General features: G+C 26.9%; 2 protein-coding genes across 2 annotated transcripts; one reads left to right on the top strand and one right to left on the bottom strand.

Moving 5' to 3' along the window:
* Positions 1-1,693: 1,693 nt before the first annotated feature.
* Positions 1,694-4,743, bottom strand: LOC113560869 (another transcription unit protein). The gene is made up of 7 exons (XM_026966982.1): positions 4,519-4,743; positions 3,710-4,396; positions 3,246-3,642; positions 2,737-2,899; positions 2,358-2,573; positions 2,017-2,206; positions 1,694-1,899 (listed from the first exon to the last, which is right to left on the bottom strand). Exons 1-7 carry the CDS (start codon positions 4,544-4,546, stop codon positions 1,790-1,792), a joined length of 1,791 nt encoding a protein of 596 aa, XP_026822783.1. The 5' UTR covers positions 4,547-4,743; the 3' UTR covers positions 1,694-1,789.
* A 4,156-nt stretch (positions 4,744-8,899) lies between these two features.
* LOC113560728 lies at positions 8,900-20,069 on the top strand. The gene is made up of 5 exons (XM_026966781.1): positions 8,900-8,993; positions 12,810-12,906; positions 13,023-13,088; positions 18,605-18,731; positions 19,928-20,069. The coding sequence occupies exons 1-5, from the start codon at positions 8,925-8,927 to the stop codon at positions 20,067-20,069; spliced, it is 501 nt and encodes a 166-aa protein (XP_026822582.1). The 5' UTR covers positions 8,900-8,924.
* Positions 20,070-20,847: the final 778 nt, after the last annotated feature.

Here is a 20,847-nt window from a genome sequence, read left to right as displayed (position 1 = left end):
AACCTATATAGGTAGGTAGTAGGTACTTAGTATGTACCATAATACATTACGTATTATATCATCATTCATTGTCTAAATTTCGTTTTTAAAAATCACTAGATGAATAGACCTTAGTTTTTAATTTTATAATATATATATAGTTACACACTTACCTAGTTGTATGTATAATAGAATTTATCGTTGGCAAATAGCCAAATATTAAGAGTAGATAAATATCTCAACACTAACAATCTAAAACGAATAAACATCTAAAAAAAATTAATTATTGGATACCTACCTACTTAAAATTTTAAATTAGATACCTACATACTAAGAAATTACTTTTGGGATTATAATATTTACACTTTACGGTATTCTCTCCAAATTGTCGAGGTTCTTAGTTATAGATTCGCCATAGAAATTTAATAACCAAATAATACATATTAAATTATAATTGTACAATGGAAAATGAACATAATGTCATAATATAAATATATTACTTTTTTAAAATATATTTTCAGAAGAATCATATTATTAAGATAATAAATAAAAAAATGTTAAAAAAAATTGTGATTGGAAACAATTAAAATTAAAATTGTATGGAATAAAGACGTAAGAGAAAGAACTAAAGATGTCTATTACGTATAAATTAAGAAAAAATAAATAGTATTTATAAGACATATGTAGATAATTTAAATTATCTAAAGTATAATTGATTAGTATGTTAGATAACAATTATTCTAAGATTTTAAATTATTAAAATACCTTTTATAATAAAAAATATATAAAAAAAATACTTATTCAGATAAACATGGTTTGATTGTATTATTTTTTATTTAAATACAGTGTTTATAATAGAATAATTTTGAAATGAGATACAAAATGTAAAAAAAATGTAAATACTTGAAGGTTTAAATGTTTTTTTGATTAAGACAAAATACTTAGGAGTAGGTATGCTGAAATATTTTTTAAAAAATTCTGCCTGCTCTCAATTTAAACACTGTTTAATGTTTGATTGTTCATTATGGTGGTTATAATATTTAAATAATTAAAACTGACAACAATATTAATAAGAATTGCATTCACTAAATATTTAATAAATCAAAAGTGAGCTAATAGTGTTCCTTAAGCATGTTTTAGTTACCCAGGTCATTAAGCTTTATTGAACCACTAAATTAATCAATTTTTTATACTTTATACTCAATTGTTTAAGACTAAATATAGGTACTCCATTCCAAAAAAGAAGAAATCAGTTCTGTATATTAATTTCTCTTGCCACTGGTCACTTTCTGTGCTGTGATTATGTGGAAAATGTGCATTTCTGGATGAAAATCACCAAATGTATAATATACTATAATATTAAATAAATACTTATACATAAATAATTATCTAGATAAATTAATATAGATAACTGAAGTTTTCATCCAAAATAAAAATAAAAGATGACCAGTAGATTTTAATCTAAATAAGATAATAGATAATAATATTTTCATCTAGATTAGTATTAACACTGAAATCAGTCACTCCATGGTGTCATTTTTTGTAAAACGAAGTATACGACATTGAAATATATCAATAGATGTTGTTTTTTTCTGCATTTAAAATTTGAAAAATATTATTGGTGTTTATATATTTTGTTTTAACCCTGAGTATTGTTATTAGAAAAATCAATTAAATTTACTTTTAGTTTTACTATCATATGACAAACTTATAATAACTTTATACATTACATTTATTGTTTACACATATCAATCAATATGTTTAACAGTCAAAAATTGAATACAATTAATTAATTTACAAAAATTATAATTTATAAATCATCATCTTCTTCAGAATCTGATACTATTCTGGATTGTCTTTTTTTTTTTGTATCCATATCTGAACTGTCATCTTCAGATGAATATATATTACTTTTGTCAACTGTAAAGAAAAAAATAAATATTAATAGAAAGTACTACTTGTTTAAAAATATTATTTAGTCTTCGTAAGGAAAGTATAAGTTACAGTAAAAATTTAGTGATTTCTGAGAAAACTCACTTTTAGATGCAGATTTTTTGTTAAATTTGTTTTTGATCGCAGACAGAGATATGGCATTTTCATCATCAGATCCATCTTCTCTTTCAGGTTCTAAATATGAGGAACTGAGATTACTATTTGCTCCGCGTTCTCTAGCTCTCTTCACTTTTGTTTCTTTACGCATTGATTGACGTAACTTTTCTTCTTCTCTCTACAATAGGAATAAAAAAAATTAAATATTATGTTCTACTTTTTTAATATTAATATTAATTTAGTTGTGGAAAAACAAAACTAAAGGAAAACAACATACATATTTATTTATAAATTTAAATTAATTAACATAGGTATTAAATGATGCTAACTTTAATTTTTTCGTATCTATTAGCATCAGGATCAGCTCCAACTTGAGACAATACTTTAATGCCAGATGATTTTTGTGACCTGTCAGCCAAAGATAATGTGATTTTACGATGGGTGAATGATTCTGTTGAGTGAGGTCTGAAAGACAATTTTGTACGAAATACTGCTTGACCTTGTAAACCAGTTCCTTGGCGAATGAATAAATGATTATGGTCACCCTATAAATATTATTTTATAATTAATCAATAATAAAACATCATATTCAAGGAGTCACATATATTTTTAATATGCACATAGCACAAATACATAACTACAAAAAGTTAAATTTAACTAATTATTTTTATAAACAAGAAAATTACATAATAAAATTAAAAAAATTACCACCAAAGGCTGTTTGTAAACGTCAAAAATTTCTGAACCCAAATGCAATGACATACTACCATCGGACCATTTAATTACTCTAGTATTGCTTTCTTTTACTACGTTTCCATCATTGTCAAAAACTTCACGCCATCTTATAGTATTCTCTACTTTTAATTTTACTCTAAAAAAATGTATTAAAATATATATTACAAACAAATTATATTATATTAAAATATTTGATGGTTTGACTATCACACATTGTATCTGAAATTAAAATTATTGGAGTTTTATATTGTTTACAAAATGCTGGAATAGTTTTATTACAATATTAATTTATACACTAAATACTTTTTACTTAGACATATTCAGTTTATAAATAATAAGTTTTTTTTATTAATTTTTAAAAGAATTCAAATTACAATGTAACTACCATGAATTTTATAAAGCACTAATGTAATAAATAATGCATTAAATTATATTATACAAATAAACAAATAATAGAAGCAAAGATGTTTTTATCTACATACCTAGCTCGACCTTCTTCGTCCAAAGTTTCTTCTTCATCAATTTCATCTTCATAGGTTTCTCTATCATATGGTCTAGTTTCAACAGACAAAAAGTTGGGTAATTTTACAAAATGTAAATCACTTCCAAGATCTACAGATATTTTTGGTATCTCAACAGCTATCCGTCTTTCTGGAATTGGTTCTTCCACTTCTTTTTCTTTTTCTTCTGTTTTCTCATTATCATTATTGTCATCATCATCATCATCCCTACCACCGCCACTTTTATTGTCATCATTATCACTTTTATCACTTTTATCTCGATCCATGTCATCGTCACTCATTGGTCTGGGTGTCTTTGGTTGATCCTCATCAGAACTAATATCATCAGCTTCGCCAAATAGGTCATTTTTTTTAGGGGCTATATTGGATTACATAAAATACAATAAGTTTAATTTTATTAATTAAATTTATTAACTTAAACTTACATTTTTCAGAAGCTTCTGAGCCACTTTTTTTTGTTGTTTCTTCTTTATCAGATGATTCATTGCCAGATACACTAGAACTTTTTCTAATTGGTTGTCGTTTCTTCCTACCAATCATAGAACCATCACTATCATCAGAATCACCTTGTTGATTTTTTGCTACTTCTGGGGATGATGAGTGCGATTTTTTAGATGTAACACTCTTTGGACTCGCAGAACTTGATTTTGATTTGTTACTTTTAGATGAAGCTCTACTACGATTGGTAGAACGGCTTGCACGGGATGAATCACTTTTGCCACTTGCCACCGACTGATTAGATGTTACTGAGCCAGCAGGAGTAGCTGAACGGGCCGATACTACAGATGCAGCTGATGCTGCACTAGAAGCTCTACTACCTGGTGACGGGGAACGAGAACCAGCTGGGGATTTTGAAGGGCTTTTGGATGGAGATGCTGATCGCCCTGAACCAGATACACTCCTAGAACGAGACCTTGATGCAGGGGAAGCAGGTGATGCCGGAGACACTGGAGAAACTGGCGATATGGGAGACACAGGAGAAGCTGGTGAACCTGGTGAAGCTGGTTCCGATCCGGACGGCGAATTAGCCCGAGCTGGAGAAGCAGATCTGGATGATTGGTTACTGCTGTTTGCTGACGACGAACTGGATACAGACTCCGAGTCGCTGGCATCTGGATAATCATAATTAATTACTAAACAATTAATACACACAAGCGTCTGATACAGTCCGCAATGGGTTTAATTAATGATTATAAAAAATACTAATAATATTATAATTAAAAGTTTGCCTCACCATTGTTACTCTCGTTGAAGTTAACCATTTTGTCCGGTTTCAGAAACTCGAAAAACTAGTTTGTACAAATTAAAGAGGACCGGCAGCTTCAAACACTCAACTGATCGACGGTTTCTGTTCCGGAATGATAGTCACGTAAAATTAAAACATTTTTTAAAAAAGTTTGAAAGCGACGTGGTTGACATGAAACACAAGTCAGTACCTAGCGCGGTCACAACTCATAACACATTATTATCATTATATTAATATTTTGTTTAATGTTTTTGCTTGACGCTTATCGTTATCTGTATTAGGTTATCATTATCACGCGTAACGCTGAACCGATAAGACGCGCATTGTCCGGTGACTGTTTTTCTCGAACAGTAGGATATCACAAACGAGTCGTTTCTTTATACTTATTGTTTTAACTTTTATTATAATGTGTTATGTCATATGTAGTTATGTGTAGCAAAAGCCACAAATGTATAATAAATCAATTATTATTTTTTATTTTATTATCAAGTAGTATGTGCCTCTAGTAAAATACTTTAAAAAAAGGTATAACAAATAATAGCTTTAATAGCATTATAGCAAATGTAATAGATAATGAATAATTGAATAAGTACCTACTTATAGAAAATAGTAGGTACCTACTTTGAAATTAAATAAAATGAAAGCAAATAGTGAACTAGCTTAAATATCATAACTCTTGAGTAGGTAGATTTATTCTCTTAAATCCAGGGATGGAAAACGTTTTTAATTTTTCCGTTTTCGTTATTGTTTATTGATTTAAAAAATATAGTTTTTGTTTAACGTTTTTAAAGTTTTTAATTAACGTATTCAAAAACGTTATTTTTCTATATTATTTCCAAAAACCATTTTTTATAATTTCGTTTTTGTTTTTAGTCTAGGATATATTATATTATTGCCTATATTAGCTATATTTATATTGTAATATATCGTTATTTTACACGATTTCGTAAAAAATTAAATTTCATACGCTCATAAATTTTTTTCTTTATTGACCCAAGAACTTTTTTTTACAGTTATTTGAAGAAAAAGTTATGGTGAATCTTTTGTAGGGTTTTTTAACCTTAGGTATGAACCACAAAAATGTTATAAATTTTCAACTTCAAAATTCTTTGCAAATTTTGGCGATTTTGACATACTTTGTAAACACATTTAAACTTAAAATGCTTATAAATAAAAATTGTGACTACCTAACGATTTTTGATTTTTATTTTACTATGATAAGTACAACTTATAATAAACCTTGTACCTATTAAATTTTAAAATTTTTGGATTGCCAAAATTTTTTTATAGGCATTATCAAAAAATTAAATTGTCTATAAATAGCTTAAAAATTAGTCAAAATAATTTGAAAATCTATAAATCATAAATAGATAACACTAATATAAACGTTTAGTGAACATTTCAAGTATTTACAATGATACGTTTTTGAGTTAGAGCAAAATAAAAAAATCGATTTTGTCAAAAACTGGTTATGCGTAAAAATTCCCATTTTTCCGTTAATTTTTCAAGGTTTTTCCTGATGCTTTTGAACTTTTACTTTTGACTCCCCAAAGTACATATTAGATTCAATTTCCTTTTCAAAGAGTGGCTGAAGTTAAAAATCAATGCGCTATTACTACTCCAAAACGTGATGACAGACACACAAAAAAAAACACATCTTTGTAAAATCAATACATTCATCATTCCGTTCAGAATCTAAAATTAAGTAAGCTTTATTTTTTGTTTAGACATTTAAAGTTTAAACACGAACCTAGTTCTAGTGTTAAGATTTACAATAAGTTAGCATTGACTAATATAATAGTGATAGTATAATTATATAAAGTATAATAAGTATAGTTATACAGAAAACAGAATGTTCTGTGAGGATTTATCCACTGCAATATCTCTTGAAATAATGGAGATATCATAATAAAATCTAGTTTTTTAATAAGATTCATAAAGGCAAGAACTACAAATATTCAACGTTTTAATCTAAAATAAAATAGCTATTTTAATTTTTTTGTATATAAAAGTTAAAAATATATATTTTTATTTAATTATTTTCAATAAAATTGAAGATAACCATTTGTAGAGATAATTTTTCTGAAAATATTGGCATTTTAACATTTAAGAAACTGTAAATTTATTAGTTAATACGATATAGTGGTATTATTTTATCAAACATGTGGCCCGCATGTTTTTACGGCCGATGAACTAATCGGCCGGTTTCTCGAAACTAGAAAAAATATTAAAAATTAGGAGATTAATGAACTCAACCGATGTTGAAACATCAATATTTTCACCAAAACTAACTCTATAAAATGGCTATTTTCAATTTTTTTGAAAATAATTAAACAAAAAATATATTTTTTAACTTTTTTATACCAAAACATTAAAATAGATTAAAACGTAAAATATTTGTAGTTCTTGTCTCTGTGAATCTTTTTAAAAAACCAGAATTATGGAGAATTACCCGTTTCCGCCAATTTAAAAAAAGGTTCAATTCCCGTTTCCGCCAATCTACCTGCTATGGAATAATTATTTTAATATATTCCATACAAAAAATTATGTACCTTTTATGAATAAGTATCTTTTACTTTATTATTGTATTTATCAAAAAACTATGACAAAATATTATGTATTTATTATTTGCTTTATGAGTTATAAATATATTTTTCAATATTTAATGTCATCATATAAACCATGTACAATTATTTCAAGTTAAAACTTAAGTATACTATAATAATAATAGGAATAATAATGCAATTATTACAAATTATTATAATTTTACCATAGCAGGTAGATTGGTGGCGGAAACGGGCGATGTCGGAATCGGTCATTTCAAATTTTGACGGAAATGGTACATGCCCGAATTATGATATCTCTGTTATTTCAAGATATATCGCAATGGGCAAATCCTCACAGGACACCCTGTTTAGTATAACAATTTAACTACGCAATATCAGCATTCTGCACTTAGCTCGCAGGACCATTCATATGAAAATAATTTCTGTAGATACTTAGATATTTATTTAATTTGTTAAACAACTATTTATATATTTCATTATATTTTATTTTCTAATATACATAGACTATAGCTATAAGGTCTTACAATTTGACATATATTGTTGAGATTGTGTTCATTTTATTTACTATTATTATCGATTAGTCTTTTACTACACACACAATAAAATCCACACAATAAAAAATACCAGAATATTATTTTCAAGTTTTCAACAAAATATATTCATACAAACTTTGTTCGTTGTTGTATCGAGGTGCAGTTACAGCATACGTCATCTTGTGCACGCTGGTTGATCGAATACATTTTAAGGAGTAAGTATGCAACCCTTTTTACTTTATAATTTTTTTTTCTTTTCGTTTTAACCATTAACCACAGTATATACGTAATAAACTAATAATAATTCATCGATATTTTGACGTTGAAGGTTTGACTGTTTGAGAGACAATATTATATTGAATTATTATATAATAAATGTTTAAATTGTCATATAATAAATTCAAATATCAACGACTGAAGTATTGTATGTTTTATTATTATGTAAAACATTAAAACCTATAGAGGTTAATTTTATTAAAAACTTAATATCAGGTAAATTCGAATCTCACCCCCGAAGTAAAAAAGAGTTACACCAACGGGTGTAAAACAATAACAAACACAATATTAAAACCTATACTTGACTTAGATTCATTATAAATTATTATAATATGATGTGTATCTGGTAATGCATATACATTTGCGATCCGCGGGTTGTTGAATGTTCGCAGGCGATGATAGAAAAAATGAACCTACTCTCACTCTCCTAATATTTCACAGAAACTTTGATCTTACAGTGAAATGAGTAAATAGAACGCTATGCTAGTTATATAATATATATATAGTCGGCGCTCGCCGTTCGATTGGTCGAAGGCTGGACGCCTCTCCTGGGATCCGGTCCCGCCCCTTCAGGATCAGCGTTTTGCCGAGGACTTGCGTGATTAGGTCGCTTAAAAACACTGCTCGCCAACGCACGTCAGTATCGCTTACCGGACCACGCGCGTTTTTCGCTGCCGCTGCCACTGTCGAATTTCGATCCATTTTGTCGTTGTAGTTGCAATGCCCCAATAAATGCACGTCGTCTATATTATAGCATATTAAATGTGCGACAGTAAAAATAATAATCGTATCGAGCAGAATTACGATTAGATTTCTTAACTCTTATCGCCTAGAATCGATATTGTTTTGCTTGGAAAATATATCGTAAAACCACGGCACACATGGGCGACTAACAGCAACTGCTTTCATTTCGATCGTTAATTTTTTTGTTATACACTTATATCTATACTAAAGTTATAAACTAAAATATAAATATTTTCGTTTTTGTTTTTACTTTTATTGTGTATTCGAATAAATTATGATCAACAGCCCGCGAGAACAACAGGTGCAGGACGAACCGGTAGATCATCCGAAGATACTATCGTCTGTAAGTACCCAGCACAATACATAATTCAATCGGATAACGTCATGATATATTATGATATTGTTGAACCAAGATTGATGTTTTACAAAAATTATAGAAATATAATGACACGTTTCATATGTGATATGTATAATAAATAGTATCTAATTGATAATATCTGATTGTTTTTGCATCACATACAATAAGGATAAGGACTCGATATATTTTTTTTTTTTTTTTTTGTAATTTTTTGTACCTACTTAATCAAATACAATATTATTAAATACTCGTGATTCACATATTGCGACTATATATAATAATCTGTATGACTATTAAATTATAATATTATACAAGGGGATACGTTTAAGTGTCTATACACTCATTATTTAAGAACATTTTAGCTTTTTTGATATATTATGTTTTACTTATATTTTTATGTAATTTCAAAACAGCGTTGTTGAAAAAAAATGTTATGCTTTTTACAAATCGTTATGGTTATAATTTTTAAGTTTCTAACTTTTTTGAATAACAAAATATATTTTTATGTATCAAAGTACTCAGAAAACTTTTCTACTTAATCAGTATTATTTATATAGTTTTAATGAAAGAGATAAGTCGAAAGAAATGTAATAATTTAAATTGATATATTTGGTATATAATTAAAGTTTAACTTAATTACTTAATAAGTTTCTTTACTCATAATAAATAAATAAATAATCGTGTAAAAATAATAAAATAGTACAATGATTAAAATTCATAAAATCGTTAAACAAATTAACATTTGCAATAATAATTATAAATATCTAATACTTAAAACAGTATATCATCTAGCATTTATGTAATTACATATAGGTACATGCATATTTTTGCAATTATATATCTATATTTGTATTGTTGAATTTATCGTGTTTTTATTTTTAAAACAAATAATAATTAAATTATTATATATTTATTATATATATATTGAGTATAATGTTAAATTTCAAAATAATAAGTATATTTCATTATTCATTGTGTTTATATAACATATGTATACACTTGTAAGCAGTAGCATGAGGAATTTATATCAGATATTATTTAGATATCATAGGTTAGGTTAATAAATCTTAACGATACCTAATAACCTATATCATATGGCTATATAATATACAATATACATAGTATACTCGTATATGGATACCTATAGTATATCTACATTATTATTATTTGTAATTCGTATATGAAATTTAAATCATTATTTGATATAATCTATTTAGAACATTAAATCCTTAAAAAAAAATATGCATTTATTTTATATACAGTACACGATTCGATGAAATAAACCATCAAGCAGCTCCATTCCAACAGCATGTACATTTGTGATTTTTTTGAATTTTGTTACATACATTATTTTGCGGATAATGTGCGTGATTTAGCGGACAATCATTTTTTTAGAAAATCAAAAAAACTTTGCAAAAATTTAAATAACTACTTACTTAAAATATTATAATATCCATTAGGTTTTATATAAATAAGTACTAAAAATCAGAAAAATTGATACAATTTATAAATTACTTCAAATTGCAAAAATAATAATTATTATAGATAAGTAGGTAATTATGTAAAAAATCTACTGCGGAAATAATTTTGTTTTTTTTTCAGTTGCGCTTATATAGGTATAAGGGAGCACGAAACAGTTAGTTGTGTCACTGCAAGTAGGGTTTTCACTCATCATATATACATTTTTTCCGGGGGAATCTGATGATATATTGTGCGTGTATTATACTCAATATTTAATGTGCAACGATCGTATATACAGTGATTCGTATAACTATATAAGTCATTTTCATTATCGACGCCTATCTCAGCACCCCTTATATATATTTTGTTATCGCGGTTTATTCTAAACTCGTAAATTGTGTTCGTTATGAAAAAAAAAACAATACATTGTACCATGTTTATGTAGTTCCTTACTACATTGTCACTTTCCAAAGAGACGAACAGTTAAATCAGTAGCCTCTTGTCTGCATGATAGATGGAGTGATAGACTTTTAACTTCCAAGTCCGCTATGGTTGAACGCACGGTTAAAATTAAAGTATCCTATACCCTATATATTATACTCAAAATTATTAAGAACAATAAGAATAGTTAAATCGTGATTTTTCAAATGATCGATGATACAACAAATAATAATTTTCTAAAATTTATACATTTTTAAAAAAAGTTTGTATAAAACCATTGATTTAATTTGTCTCTGCAAGTATCCATTTTATTGTTTTCAGCCATGTTTTCACTTAATTATCTTAATATTGTACGAGATATATGAAAACTGATTTTAATTATAATATATTATATTATTTTACTTCACACTATAATGTAAGTACCTATTATATAGGTATATCGACATATCGTATATATGTTATATTACATTTATATAAGACAAAAACTAAAAACCGATTTTATTATTGCACTTTTCATAAACGCAAATTTGAACGAGCGCGATAACGACTGACACATATTATGTATATACTATATACTTACACATCACACAGGGGAGCAAAAATCATCATATTACAGGATATCTAATTTGACAAAAAGAAAAAAAAATCGATCGAGACGATAAAAACGAAAATAAGAATTTTTAAATAATATTTCAAATGCAGTGCAAATCTGAAGGTAGCGGAAATGCACCGTGGAAAGTTTCCCGCCTAACCACCGAATCTGTGTTCCACGACGTCTGAGTTATTATTAGTCACTATATTATTATTATAAGACACGCTTTGCGAGACCAAGTAAACCGACGCAAAGATAAAGAGGAAGGACAGTTGGGAAAAATAAATGACTTTTCAAAAGCCAAAACGATTAGTGCAAACTGAATTAGAAGATGTTGCCATCACCGTAGTTGGAAGATTCAACTCCAAATACATACAGCAACCATACGACTACACACACCACATATACAAATACACTCACCGCTAATGCGATTTTGCCACAGCGCGGTTTCCCAGTCATTTACGTTCATTTCCGGACGTCGCGCTGTAGTGTTTCCGGCAGTTACGGGCTGCGTTGCGAGTTTTCAAATCAAATTTAATCATAATTTTTGCAATAAAATGTAAATCTTTAACGTTACATATTGCTTTATCGTAGAAGTTAAAAGTTACAATAACATATAACAGTTGGCCAAAATGACACCGTTGACACAGAATTCTCAGTATTGTCGTTAGACAAAGTAAAACAAACTGTTTCATATTTTTTGTGCCAAAATTTTTTTCTTAAAATATTTACTTTCCATAATGTATTTCACAGTATTGTCTACTATCTAGTATATAATCAAACAAACTACAATATTATAAAAGCTTGATATATTGTACAAATATTTTTAAGCTTTTAATTATCCTAACAGAGATTAGATTTTGTTAAATTATATATTATAATGTATTAATATATATAAATTATAAACCTATTGGCTATTTTACGTGTCACATATTGTGTTTGTTGTATTAATATTATATAATTTTATGAAAATTAACTAATTTAATAATGTGTAATCGTGTAGCTAGGCAGAGTTTATATCATATTATGCTCCTGCACCACTTTAAAGATTAAATTATATTAATTAATAAATCTTCATAGGACATACGTTTTATACTTTATGTATAGAATACGTCTTGTATCTAAGTAATTAGCAAACATAAATATTTTATATAATTAGGTAGGTTATAATAAGGTAAAAATAAGCTAGAGAAACGGGGAAATATAGACAAATCGCGTTTTATAAGTATGGATTTAACGTGGGCATAATGCTTATTTATAATTGATACGAATGAAATCATAATATAGACAAAAATATTTTGTTTCAGTTTAATAACCGAAATCCATCGTTCACAGGAGCAATCGAAAACGGTGAAATAGAAATCGACAAGAGAAACGGAGTATATGACGTGCCCCAACAAACTGGTAAGCGAGTGATAATACCATATTATAAGATTTATCATATTACCTATTTAATTCCTTGTGAATTAAAATATTTTCGATTAACATGTTTCAAATATGTATATATGTATATTACACAGAAAACGTATACGTGCATTTGTCGAGTAAACCTATTAGCCAAATGCTAGAAAACTGGAATCAAGAAGGTAAGAATATGGATATCATAAGTATTTTACACATATACTTATCACTTATCAGTAGTATGATATACATGCATAACCTAATAAAATTAATGACGGCTGCAGCAGTGTCTTAATAATTAGTCCTATATCTCTTAAAACATAATAAATAATTAAAATGTGAAATTATAATATGTAAGTACTAAATGACTATAGAAACTATACCAAGGTAATAGGTATATATATATTATTCTTTCACGTTTCAATTAGCCATAAAAGCGTAGTGTCCCTCAATATCATGTATCATTGGTAGCTTATATACCTATCGGCTATTATAGTATTATTGTGTTGACACTATATTATTTCGAAAAAGTACATTAACGCATATTATTTACGTGGACAATAAGTATTGATCAAGCGGTATAGATAAACTTTGACACGTGCTTGATCGAATTTGTTTACCTAACACATAGGTAAGAGTTAAGACTTTACGTCTCTTTTTTAATACACAGTGATAAACACAATATTATATAATAATTATTATAAGATCGTCTTACATAGGGGCAGATCCAAACCAAGATAACAGGGGGGTGATTTTTAAAGGGCACACATTAATTTTAATTTTGATAAAGTATTTATTTAGGTACATACATAATACATATGTTACTTTCCACAGTCTCGTACAGAACAAAAAAAATATTTTTTGATAGTAATAGTTCATTTAGCGAAAGTGACAATACGCATCGTACAATAACCTAATCTAGAAATCTTTAAAAAAATGCACACAACATTTTTTTTTAAATGACCACAAAAATACTAAAAATGACTATATAATGACTTAACATTTTTAACAATTTACATTTTACAAAATGTACGTTTTATACAATTCATCTATTATAAATCGCAATTATTATTAATAATATTAATTACATTTTAACACACGTATGCACCGGGCTTAAAATATTACTGCTTACAGTTTATTAAATAATCGTAGGTCACGATAACAAGCGATAAAGATAATGAACTTCGATAATCCGTGTTTCAATAATATGTAACTTTCAACAAGAAAAATGCAATGTAACAAAAAGTACAAAAATGAATACAATTCTCCAAAAATACTAAAAAAGGACCGTAAAGCATAAAATTCACTAAAAATGCAAAGTAACAATTGTATCATTAAATTCTATAAACGGATCAAATTTCTATAAAGACAAGCCTCTAATGTGAGCATTAGATAAAAAGATGCAAATACATCAAGTCCCGAGCTCTAATAATGAGTGGAATGTACCTATGAGTATGCTTACTTTGTTTGTGCAGAAGAATTCTGATTTTGACTCTGATTACTTTAAGTCGACCAATATATAGATATATACGAGTATAATACATTACATGACACATTGTTACGACGGTTTATTTATATATTATACGCACTACATGTCTATGTATAAGCAATAATACACAGTTATACGAAGTCGTTTGTCGACAACCACGGCGCAGATTGTCTTTGAAATATGTAAGGGACGACTTCGACGACGACACTGTGGTGTCTCGCTGAGAATCTACTAACGACAAACGGTCTAGCGGGGGGTAAAACGTTTTAAATTTTATTTTGTATTTTTTTTATTATTGTACTTTACTTTGGATTTCGATTAAAGGGCACTTTGATCACATCACATGCAAGCATGACGTGTATGTCGATACATAATAATATCTTATGAGAAAACGGAAATAATATAATGCATCTCAAAATATATATATGTACATATTAAATATAAGGTATATGTATAAAACCTACACAGTACACATATGAAAGTATAAAAGTATATCACGATTATCTACTAGTAAATAACTATGTCCATTGTCCACTCTCCCGTGTTGTACACGAAACAGAAATAATCAGATTTTTGAGATTTGAATATTTCTTGGTACCTATTAATTATTTGATTGAAGTCAATTCCGATGAATAACCCTTTTTTCAAAAAAACATGACCATAAAAATGTTTAAAAGTTCTTGTGAAAAAATACTCTTTAAATATAATAAATATTTGGTTTAACCGGATTTATATTTATACTTGCGTTTATTATTCATTATTGGTAGCTAGAGTACTTTTAGCTCTAAAGAGTCACCAAATATTTATTTTAACACTCAATATATGTATTTTAAAATTAAAAACAAGATTGTTTTTGCATTATTCTAATGAATTTATTTTATTTAGTAGCAACTTATTTTATAACTGCTGAGTATCAACTATTGATCATATTTTGTGCAGTAATCTATCTATAAATAAAATTAATAAACGAGAATTTAACTGAATTGACAATCATTTTTAGAAAATCTTACGAAAAAATGTAAAAAATAACATTTAGTCAACAACTAAAATAATAAATAATTTATTAATATTATTATATTATTAAACAATTATAATAAAAATTTAAATTAAATTTAAATCCAACAATTTTGGTTGTATATTGAAAGAAATGCTCGAGTAGTCGAGTGCTACTCGAGAGGCCTACCCAGTTCGCCGTATGGAGATACACGTCTTCATATTATGTGTTTTTTCATGCATTGATCACAAAAATAAAAAAATCTATACAGAAAATATTGATAAAATTAATAATTAATTAAAAAATATATCAAAAAGTATAAAATAAATAAGAAATATGTCACCCAACAAACAAAAAAATTTCAAAATATGTATTTATATGAAAAATAAAATTTTTAAATTTGGTTTGTTTTAGTATAAAACGTATTTGTTTTTTACTCTGCTAGTCAGCTGCTTATTTTGATAAATATTTAAATGCTACAGCCTATAAGTTCTCTATATTCATTATTATATACACCAAATTACTAATTGATGGTTATGTATACAATAAAAATTGTATATAAAATACTAAATGCGGAAATATTATTAAGTTAATATTTTAAAATTTAGATTAAATATAGTACTAACACAATAAACTAATAAATAGCATAAAGCTAAAAAATACTAAACCGCTCGAGGGCGGTAGGATATTTCGATCTTCTAACAAAAACCATTTATATAATATTATTTCATTATAAAAGAATATTTATATAATAGATATTTTAAAGATTCACAAGAAAATTTGATTCGTCGTAGCATTATCTTATTGTTAAAAAAATAACAATAATAATAATTTATAATTTTAAATATATCTATTTGGTAAATGTATTTTATTGTACAAAAATTATTAATTAAATGTGTAGATTTACGAGGAGCCCATCGACATAAATATAGGTGAGAGCTCACAGGGCATAGGTAATATCCTTTTTTCCCTATGAGCTCATCCGCCTCTGTAAGAGTATTTCAGTGGGCGAGACCGTTTTCGACTAAAAACGTACTCTTCCCTTTTCGGCCAAAACAAAAATTATAAACAAAATAATATTTATGAATAATTTTTGTAAAATTAAAAATATAAGTTGCCAAAATTGTTGTAAAATAAAATATAAAAAATTATTTAAAGTACAAGCATATCTATATATTAACATTATTTTTATGTTAACATGTTACAATATGTATAATATTGTAATATAAAAACATAAAATAATAATATACAATTTTTTTCAATAATAATCAAGTATAATAGTAATATAAAATAAGTAATTATGAAAATTACACGAAACAAAAAGTTTAATGTATTACGTTTTATGTTATACATATCGAAAATGATTAAAATCTATATATAATATTTGTTATTAATTATTTGATCGGTGGTCATCGTGTTTGTAACTTATATTTTTAATAATTTTACAAAAATTATATATAAATATTATTTTGTTTATAATTTTTGTTTTGGCCGAAAGGGGAATCGGTCTTTTTTAAATTTGGTCGAAAAGTGAATCGGCCGAAAAAGGAAGGATACGTTTTTGGTCGAAAACGGCTATGCCCATTTCAGTAAGTCCAGTTAATAATTTAGAACCAGAAATAATTATTTAAATAATTTTTAATATTTGTATAACACTTGTTGTTTTTTAATGAGAATTTGAATTTTAAAATATCTGTGTATAACAGAATTATATTTATAATATGGAAATTGATACGAAACTAAAATATATAAACATTTATTATAATATGGATTTATTAATTTAGTATGGTTTTCAGTATTGTCGACAAGAAAAAACAATACAATTTGATAAACATAATACATTATATTATTGTATTATGGTCTGCTGAAGTGAATCTTAACCACGCAAAAGCGTATCAAAAGAGATCATCTCTTGTGCGAATAATTCTGATATGATAAAATGTATACAATACACCTATATATATATATATATATATATGGACACAGTTGCTTTGTGTATAGTATAAAAAACTATACACTACAGTCAGTAAATGGTACTTGGTAGTATTAGTACATAGTTGTAGTTGTTGTAGTATTAGTTGGGGTTAACGAAGGGGTATATAATATGACGGCTATTATATAAGCGATCGTCCCTATTGAAAAATCAACCGAATTATACATAGTCACACACCCTCTGTAAATCACGAGGTTAGATTTATGGGTCGGAAAACTTATATACATTAAACATTATGTATACATAATGATATGTGGGCAGCTGTTTAGCGAAGAGGGCTTTCATACATTGAAATCTCGGTGTAAAAACATACAGAGTTATAAATTCAATTATTTTTATAGTAAATACTCATTATCTCAAAATATACCTATTAATGTTGTTGACAATAGTTTTTCAACTTGATTTGGATTAGTTACAATGCAACATTAACAAAAACATTATAGCTATACATATTTAAGTTTTTACTTTTTTTAATGAAAACATTTTTAATCTTATATTCCTAAACTGCGGTATGTATAAATTAAATGTCAAATTTTTAGCTAATTCTTTATAAGTATCTGAAGTTAAGATATAAGCACTGGAATATATATAATAAATGTAATTGTACAAACATTTTGGGGGTAACCCTAAATCTGCGGTACTTCATTATTTTTGAATAAACTTAAAATATTATTATAACTTATTATTTATACCTACTTATTTGAAATTCGTTTTATTGTACCAAACAATAAACAATAATTGTAAAATTAATACTTATAAACATGTAATTGCAATTAGTAAATAACGGCACTTCAAGCAGTTATTGGATAAACATTAAATAAACTTTCCAAATTTGTAGCGTAAATCTCAAAATTCATCACATATAAGTGCATTTAGAATAGAAGTTCAAAACTTCTGATAGTTCAACGAATAGGACTTGCTTGGTATAGGTTGAGAGAAGAAGGATCACTAATAATCAAAAAATATAGATATTCACATGTTTACATAGATATTAATACGTACGTAGGTAATAAAAACAATTCAATGTATTAAATGTAAACGTATCATAACTTATTAAATCAGTATCATAATGTACAATACACATACAATTACATCTAGATTACAATTAAATCATTTTAAACTGCTGTCGCTTTACTTCTGAAATAGGCTAATTGTCAGATTTAATTTATGTCTTATTATAATAACTATTTTATGTTTATGTTACATATTAAAACATTTTTTTTAGACCGCGCAGCAGTAGTGTACCAACAAAATTCTATGAAAACTGAATTGAGATCACCTGCAGATTGTTGCGGTAGGTCTACGAGGTATTTCACTGATCATTACTACCCGCACTCACCAACCAACTTCAGGTAACTCGTGAAAATATAATATATGAATTTTTTGTAGTCGTTTAAAAAGGTAAAGAAAGTATAAATAATTATTATTTACTTACAAAAATATATTATAATTATATATATATTGATGTTCTCAATTGATATACAAAGTTTAATACGGTCGAAATTGAACTAAAAAGACGATTAAAAGAGAAAAGATTTGCGATTGGTAACTATAATTTATTTATATTATATACATTTTATATTATAAGTTTTAATATTATATAATGTGCATAACGTAAAACTACGAAGAAATAAATTATATTCGCGGAACGTTTCTTAATAATCGTCGGTCGAGGAATAACTAATTTTTATGTCATCAATATAAACAATATTATACATCTTCATGGTGTAGTATATACATTGTTCGAAATAATTAAGCCCATAAATAGGGTGCTCCTCCCACCACCGTGCGTGTATTTCAATTTTTAATACAAAGGGTTAAACGGTCTCTCGTCGTAAGCTACTTGCAGGACCCTTTCCATTCCCTTAAATTATTAACCTGATAATTATTTACGGGCTTCTCGTCTGTTGGCTTTTCATTCAAAAGATTATTTAAAACCTACACCGTCCCGCGAACCTCTCAGAAGAGTGCAGTAATCCTCTTTCTGCAGTTTCTACTACGGTGTATATTGTATAATATACACCGCACACACTGAGGGTCTGGTGGACCGCACGGACGATGTGTATATATAGACACTACAGAATAAACACGCCACCACATTATTACGTTATGTGCAACAATAACATTTATGCGTTTTATTAAAATGTATCGTTAAGTATATAAACGTCTCAAATATGAAAATTGTGCTGCATTCATACTACATAGGTTAGGTTTTTGTTCATAAGACATGTTAATAATTTTAATATTTATATTTTATATATATATCAACATTTTCATAAAAATATTTTGCCAAAATGTATATAATAAAATATATAGATTGCCGCTTAAAATTCAAAAATAAATTATTTTTATTTAACCAAAAACATAATGCAAGAAAAATAAGGATGAAATAAAATATTAGAATTGAATATACCTATAATACATTTCTTAAATTTTCAAGAACAGTTTCAAAAAATTGACTAATTTTTGAAACAATGTGTGTATTTTATATTTAAAATATAATATATAATATGTATATATATTTAAGTTTGATTTGGATGTTTTTTAGAAGTCTGGCCACTAGAAATCTGTACTATGATTATTACGATCCACCTGCAGTAATGACGCACAAGAAAGACCCAGACGCCAAGTCATATTACGGACAGGACGCCAATGATAACGCCACAAGATACCCAACGCAAGGCAAGTAAACGGCAAAGACCAATATTCAGCATTACTTTGTATTTACAGTATTGACATATTTAAATAATATTTAGAGACGTTCAGTCTGATTCACCGTATGTCCATGTATATCTTATGCATAAATCTGTTTGACGAGAATAATAAGTAAAATTGATATGAAAGTTAAAATATATAGGTAATAGAAATTCAATACAAACAAAAAAAATGGAAATAACAAAAATAAGAAGCTTCCCAAGGATATCTATTCTTCTGTGATTATTAATTACCAAATATGTAAATCATAATTTATTATTAAGTATTAACTATTTTACCACGTAAAAAAAATCGTAAAATAAATCCGTTGACTATTAAACTTTAAAGTATACATAAATATTAAATAAAAACAAGATATTTATTAAAAATTAATTTTATCAACAATATTTATGAGATCATACCAAATCACTTTGATGATTTTCCATTAAAAATATTTAAAAAGACAATACGTTTCGTTTTCTAGTTATGATTTTCTTTTACATTTTTATTTACTGTGATAACAATATATATAATAAAATAACCTATATATGAATATATGTATATATATATAATATATGTATATATATATAATGTATGTATATATTATAAATGCGCGTGCATACTTAATGTATTAGAAATGTGAAAAGGCTAATAAAAATGCTCGTCACGGATTGTCACGTCGATATACGCGTTATTATAACAATGACGAAAATCTAAAAACTAATTGAATATAAATAAGACACCCGAGGGTGGTACTGGCATAGTGGGGGTAAG

The sequence above is a fragment of the Rhopalosiphum maidis genome, chromosome 1, assembly GCF_003676215.2.
Source record: "Rhopalosiphum maidis isolate BTI-1 chromosome 1, ASM367621v3, whole genome shotgun sequence".
Taxonomy (NCBI): domain Eukaryota; kingdom Metazoa; phylum Arthropoda; class Insecta; order Hemiptera; family Aphididae; genus Rhopalosiphum; species Rhopalosiphum maidis.
This window is presented reverse-complemented; position numbering and strand designations above follow the sequence as displayed.